Source organism: Alexandromys fortis, unplaced genomic scaffold (genome assembly GCF_014885135.2).
Source record: "Alexandromys fortis isolate MF-2015 unplaced genomic scaffold, M_Fortis_MF-2015_v1.1 scaffold_225, whole genome shotgun sequence".
Lineage (NCBI taxonomy): Eukaryota > Metazoa > Chordata > Mammalia > Rodentia > Cricetidae > Alexandromys > Alexandromys fortis.
Genome location: NW_026068119.1, coordinates 1,634,898 through 1,642,349, shown reverse-complemented (window position 1 = coordinate 1,642,349; position 7,452 = coordinate 1,634,898). Strand labels below are relative to the sequence as shown.

At 39.5% G+C, this 7,452-nt stretch overlaps 1 protein-coding gene across 1 annotated transcript; it reads left to right on the top strand.

Moving 5' to 3' along the window:
• Positions 1–3,493: 3,493 nt before the first annotated feature.
• Positions 3,494–5,506, top strand: Smim9 (small integral membrane protein 9). The gene is made up of 3 exons (XM_050124993.1): positions 3,494–3,692; positions 4,813–4,920; positions 5,424–5,506. Exons 1-3 carry the CDS (start codon positions 3,494–3,496, stop codon positions 5,504–5,506), a joined length of 390 nt encoding a protein of 129 aa, XP_049980950.1.
• The last annotated feature ends 1,946 nt before the right edge of the window (positions 5,507–7,452 follow it).

The window sequence follows — 7,452 nt, the reverse complement described above, 5'->3', positions numbered from 1 at the left end:
ATTTCCCAGCTAATTATTCTTAATCCTGAAATATTAAATGGCTTCCCTTAATAATATGAAATACCATCTTTATTCATTAAATTTTGTTATGTACATTATTATCAGGTAATAAATAATGTAATTATAAGTAAATACAATATAGTAAAAATATTTTGGATTTTTCACACCTAAGAGAATATAGTTAGAATATGAGAATGGGTTTAAGTATCAACACACATATGCATACTGATGTGGGAGTGTCATATATCAATCTGTTGATTTCATTGGTTAAGCAATAAAGGAACTCCTTGGCCCTGATAGGTTAAAAGATAGGTGGGAAGAGTAAACAGGAGGAAGAGGAAGTGAGGTCAGACTCTGCTTTGCTCCCGGAGAGACCAGAACAGCTCTGCTCTCTGGAGCAGAGACACCATGATGGACGGAGGCTAGAATCTTCCCGGTAAGCGCACCTTGGGGTGCTTACACAGATGATTAGAAATGGGCTAAATTAATATGTGAGAATTAGCCTAGAAGAGGCTAGATAGAAATGGGTCAAGCAGTTAAATGAATACAGTTTGTGTGTTGTTATTTCGGGCATGAGCTAGCCAAGCGGCCGGGGTGTTGGGGACGCAGCCCGGCCGCCGCTCCTATTTCAACAGCATACATAGATGGAAAAAAAGATGTCTGTGCATTTAACTACCAACTAGAGCTTACCTGAGTGTCAAAGATGGTTAATGATATCATAGAGTGGTGGAATTCTACTTGGAACTCCAGAGACTTAAAGAGGATGACTGGTTAGCTTCTTTTGAAGGTGTTAATCCTCTAAATATCACAGTTCAATCTTACTGCTTCATTGGCTACCTTTCTGCTTAGTTAATTTTCAGGTAAGTGGCTTCACAATAGACCTACCTCTCTTCAAGCCCTGTCAGAACTGTAAATAACTGTACCAGTTATAAATATCTTAAGAAAGCCCCACATATTGTTACCAATGAGATATGTGGGGTCCTTTTGTTATACTTGGATGGAAACTATGCGTGTGTAAAGAAAAACTTTCCTAGTGCTAGCAGTCTTGGGTGTTTCAGTGACAAAACCCTATGGGATAGGGTGCCCACATCAGAAGAATATATTGCCAAGTCAAGATAACCAGGATTTATGGCCCCTGGCCCTAGAAACCAGAAACTTATAGCTGTAGGTGCTCAGGTTTTACTGTTCTACATAATTTGGCAACTAGTCAAAGTTCTCAGTTTTAAACAGCAGCTGATGACCATATCAGTTAACAACAGTCAGAAGCCCTTTATGCTACAACTGCTAGTCTTAGGGTGTTCAGCTTCTCAGACTTTAAGTCTTAGTAGCACTCAGGAACTTTTTCAATGACTAAAACTTGTAGTCCTCCACCCATCACTGTCTGCCTTCTCTAAACTTGTCACTACTCTGATGCCACTGCCACCCTCTGTACTGTTTGCTACCACAACCATGTATATACTCTACTAGCTCATTCTACTTCACTCAGAATAAAAAATAACAAGTAACCAAAACCATTGAACTCTGGGATAGCCTTTTATTTATCTAATGTTGCAACACTGGGGAGTAAAATTCAAAACAGAAAGTTTTCTCCCAGCTACTCAAAAATGACCTGAACAGCCTGACTATATAGCCAAAAAGGGATGTACAACAAGGTTCTATCATGTAAAACAACAGCACAGCTTCCAGTTTCATGCATGACTGACTTCTTACTGAGTTAATGAGAAGATACTCTTCCTCACATTTTGAGTGAGATTAGCTGTTAGGCCATCTGAACCTGATCAAGGATTTTCTTGCTAAGAATGCTGCCTTCCAAGGCCAATGCAAGTTTTCTATAGCAAGGTTTACTGGTTGGGAAAGGTAGGATTCAGGTTTTTCAGTCTTTTGCCTGTTGTATATAAAAATGAAAAGTAAAAGGTGAATGACTATTGAATCATTCATGATCATTTATGACTATTCATCATTCATGGGAAATGCCATTCATTCATTCATTCAAAAATATTTATTGGGCTGGGGCTCTACAAATAAAACCACTTACCTCACAAGCCTAACAACCTGAATTTAATCCCTGGGTCCCAAAATACAAGGAGAGAACTGTCTCACTCCCAAAAGTTTGCCTTATGCATACATCAAGGCATATATGTTCCCAAACTTACACAAAACACAGAATAATAAAAAACAATTAAATATCTGAATGTTATAGGTAATGTTCAGTAACAAAAAAAATGCCTCTGTACTCATGCAGCTCATACGATAGTTTATAAAGACACAGAATAAAATAAATGATGAGATAGATTAAGTAGATCTGATAAAGTTGATGAAGAAAACTTGTAGTTGGAATTTTTTACTCTTTACTCTTTAGAGGGTCCTCCAACCAGCTCCCCAATAATCACACACAGGTCAATTCTTTCTTATGCATGCCAGGTCTTATCTTGGCTTGTTTCTAGCCAGCTTTTCTTAATTTAAATTATCCCATCTACATTTTGCCTCTGGGCTTTTATCTTTCTCTGTTCTATATACATTGATTTGCTTCTTACTCCATGGCTTGCTGTGTAGCTGGGTGGTTTGGCCCCCGATGTCCTCCTTTCTTTCTCCTTTTCTCTCTCCTTGATCTTCTCTTCCCAGATTTTACCTCCTATTTATACTCTCTGCTTGCCAGGCCCACTCATCCTTTCTCCTCTTAGCTGTTGGCCATTCAGCTCTTTATTAGACCAATCAGGTGTTTAAAGCAGACAAAGTAACACAGTTTTACGTAGTTAAACATATGCAACATAAAAGAATGCAGCACATCTTTGCATCATTAAACAAGCATTCCACAGCAGAAATGAATGTAACACATCTTAAAATAATATTCAACAACAAAAACTCAAGCAGGTAAAGTGACTAGGTGGTTTGTTTGAAAGTAGGACAACTTTAATAAAGGGATACCAAGGAAATCTACATTGAGAAAATTATCTTTGAGCACTTTACACATGTGAGGTAATAAAACATAAACATGTCTGGGTTGGCGAGAATTCTCTGAAGAGGCAATAAGAAGTGAAGCAATTCCAAGGTAAGAATAAGTCAAGCTTATTAAAGAAGAAATAGAGCTGAATCACAGTGATCAAGGAATACTTAGTAGGACATGAGGTCACAGACTTAATCTGACTACTTACAAAATCTGCTTGCTTACTATAGAAAAGGCTAAAGGAAAGCAAGAACAGAGATGATGATGAGGGGTTGTGTGAAGTTCATAAAGCTAAAAGGCTTACTCTGATGGATAAGATATAGGATTCAAAGGTGAGAAAATATGGCACCCAAGAGAACATAGTTTTGTGGGTGTTGCTTTATTGTTTAGTAGGTGAGGGTGTATTTTGCTTGGGAGACTCACAGACTGTAGTCAGGACTCACTGGTATAAGTCAATGAATTTCCTTTGTGTGTGGCAAGCGGGGAGTTTTTTTTTTTTTCAATAAATGAACAATTGTGGTTTTGACTTTTCAGACAAAGCAGGAGTCCATGAAGCCTTTGAAGCTGTTCTGCGTGGGACTGTTGTTGTGCCCTGTGCTTTGTTTCTTGTTAGAGACACCTACTCCTCCTTCAGCTTTACTTACCTTTGAATTGAAAGAAAAAGCAGGATTGAAATCAGGTGCAATGAGTGTATTTGCTATTAGGATGAATGTTCCTGACTTCGAAAGACAAAAGACTCAAGTCTCAGGTCAGGAAAAAAATTATTTTCGTGCTGATTTGACAAATGCTCCCTAAGGACAAGGGAGCAATTAAAGTTGTTTTTGGTGACTAAGGGAAGGTTTCACAAAGGTAGTAAAATTGTAAAAAAAAATGATAGTACAGTGGGAAATGCTTCAATGCTCTATTTCTACTAGACACATACATGCTGATCTGATTTGTCCTTGAGTTCAAGTTCTATAAATGGTTGTTCCCTCTCAACTTCCTGCAGTAGACAGTTTAGTTTTCCCCAGCCTCTTTCCTTGGAGTCGCACAAATCCCTGTCTCCAAATGTTCTAAGGGGAAGGCTCATCATCTCTAGCTTCTTGTTGAATAGCAGGCTTTCCCAAAAGTTCTTTTTCCCAATTGTTTTTACCCTTTCTTGTTCTACAGGGATGATGACCTTCTCCTTTCTCTTTCTGGGGCATTAACTTCCCTCAGCCTCCTTTAACATTTTCACACACATTCTAGGTAACAACACGTTAAGATTGTCTTATTATCATACAGTGCTTCACTGTCACAAAGTAGCCCTTCAGATATTTGAGGTGAATATAATACTTCCCATCTGATTGATAACATAAAACTATACCCCTGTGAGAGTACCTTTCTAGAATAATGTTTTCAGCTTGAGGCAACACAGCAAAGTGCATATATCATGTGTCCTGGCAACTCCATGACCATAATATCCGAGGCAACTGTTTGATTGCCTTGACTTTGTAGAAGGGAGGCCGCTTGTTTGTCCCGACTGCCCAGAACCGAAATAATCACACAGAGACCATATTAATTAAATCACTTCTTGACCCACTAGCTCTAGCTTCTTATTGGCTAACTCTTACATATTAATTTAACCCATTTCTATTAATCTGTGTATCACCACATAGCTGTGGCTTACTAGCTAAAGTTCCAACCAGCGTCTGTCTCTGGTGGGCTACATGGCTTCTCTTCACTTCACCTTTCTTTCTCCTGGCATTCAGTTTAGTTTTCTCCGCTTAGCTAAGTTCTGCTTTTCTATAGGTCCAAAGCAGTTTCTTTATTTATTAATGGTAATCACAGCATACAGAGAGAAATCCCACATCATGTCTTATCAATGAATGTGCATCCTCTTTTTGCAGGACTCCAGAGGTCTTGGACAAGCAAGTTAAAAAATCATCTGTCAGATTTCTTCAAGAGCTCCATACCTCCAGCAGCTATTTTTGCTTTTTTTGTCACCATAGCACTAATGGGGATCCTCTGCTGCCTCACGTAAGCTACTATACAATGAGGAGATGAAAAGAAAGGAAATGTAATGGTTAGGGGGATAGAAACACTCAGGTTCTCTATCAGCTGCTCATTTGAAATTAAGAGAGAGAGTTTCAAGGAAAAGCACTCTGATAGCAAAACTCTGAAAGGCCCTTTTAAAAAGCTTCAGTATATGGTAAGAGACAGAGCATAAGGAGGAACCTATGACAGCAATCAAGGATATTAAATGATATGAGGCCTGAGAGCAATTGTCTAGTTTTCAAGAATAAGTAGATGAGAGTAGAAAGTAGCAATATAGAGTCAAAAAAGTCAAATTCCTTTCGAATTCAATGATTATTTTGAGCTATGATTTTGAGAGAAATTTATTGCCAAGGGAAAAAACAAGCTGGCTTTAAATGAATCATCAGTTGTAAACAATATTTAATTACAGTATCTCACCAACTTTGAAGGCCCCCAAGGAGGGTATGTTCCTTAACAGTTGTTGTGGAGATAGCCATAGAGAATAAAGGATTTAAAGAGCCTCACAGACAGTGGACAATGGACCAGAGAAGTCCTTCTAGAATCTGAACCTAATAAAGGTCTGCCTAGTAAGATTCAAAAATTCTTACTCCCTTGTCTCTCTCATTGTTCCCCCTTTCCAAATAGGAATGTTTGTGATGGTTACCATCTTATAAGCCCTTGTTATTACAGGGTATGGTAATTGGGGTAGATAACTTGTTTTTAGTACATAGATCTGTTAACCAAGAAGGCCCACTACCATACTAGAAAAAAAGCAAGTATTACCTAGATTCTCTAGACTTTGAACTGGATGACAGGAACTGTAGTCTTATAGAAAGGGTATGTTATGGGTCATATGTTCTAGAAGCACACATGAAGGCAGGAATTTGGTATCCAGGGTATTGTAGCTAGGTACTGATGCCTGTAGAAGGCAGAGGGAAGTACATGAACTTCTTTACAAGTCCCACCAAACCTTGTTGACCCCATTAGATTTGTCCTATAATACTCTGAATCAGACCACCATAACCACATTTAGAGCATTACTTAATGGGGTTTTCAATAAGAAGTACAAGGCAGTTCTCTGCAACAGAGGCAAGCTTTGAAGGACTTAACTCTAGAGGTTATCTACCTACAGTACTCTAAGCAGCTAGATAATAAGTCTTTTCTCAAGGGAGCATCTGGATGGCAGGTTTCCATATATATCACATAGTAGCTGTCTTTCTTGTATGAAAGGAAAAGTAAACAGATAGTGAATGGTAAGAAAGATCTTGTTTATTCTTCTTAAGAAAAATATGACTGTGAAAGCAAACCCTCACTTATATAAAACACAAAACACAAGAAACATTGATGAAAACATATAAAAGATATTGCACACATTCTTTAAAAAGCAACCAGAGCTTAAATAAAGATAAATTGTTTAGTGAAAATAACATTAAAGAAAAAGTAAAAGATATAGGAGATACATGACTTTTTTGATGAAGAGAACAAAAAATGAAAAGGGAGCGACCATTGAGGGAGTAGGCTGGAACCTGAGACCTCTGTGGGTCCAGGTATGAATCAGGGACCTCCAAGGGAATAGACCTGAGCCAGAGAACTCTGCATGATAGGGCCCAAGGCAGGGACCTCCACAAGAGCAGGCTCAAGCCAGGGATATCTGCAGAAACAGGCCTGAGCCAGTGACCTCCTCTGGAGCAGGCCTGAGTGAGCGAACTCATCAGGACCAGGTTCAAGGGAGCAACTGCCTAGGGAACAACGCAAGTCAGACACTTTTGCAGCACCAGGTACAAGGGAGCCACTACTGAGAGAGTAGGCCCAAACCAGCGACCTCTGAGGTAACAGGCCTGAGTCAGCAACCTTCACTGGAACAGGCCTTAGACAGCGACCTATGCCAGAGCAGGCCCAAGGCAGCAACCACAGCAGAAACAGCCCTAAGCAAGCAAACTCCATGGATGCAGGACTGAATGATCCCTGGTATTGCAAGCAACCCCTGGGAGCACTGAGTAACCTCCAGGAACATGGAGTGACCAATAAGGTGCCTGGAACCGAGGCCCTGACTGCACCACGAAGAGCAGCCATCTGAACTTTGAATCTACTGGCACCTGGAAGATTGATCACCAGAGACACAGACAGTTTCAACTACACCAATCAGAGGAAAAGATGGATAGACAAAGTAAGAATACACGCAACACCACAAAGAGCAACATGACACCAATAAAAACTAGTGGCCCTGCCAGGTGGTGGTGGCACACACCTTTAATCCCAACACTCAGGAGGCAGAGGCAGACAGATCTCTGTGAGTTCAAAGCCAGCCTGGTCTACAGAGCTAGTTCTAGGACAGGCTCCAAGGCTACAGAGAAAATCCTTTCTCAAAAAAAAAAAAGAAAAAAGAAAAGAAAAAAACTTGTACAAGAGCAAGACTTGAACAGCCAAATATAGATGAAGCAGAAGAAAATGAGCTAAAAATTAATTTAGGAGAAAATTTGAGACCCTTAAAGAAAAAAATAATTCCCTAAAAG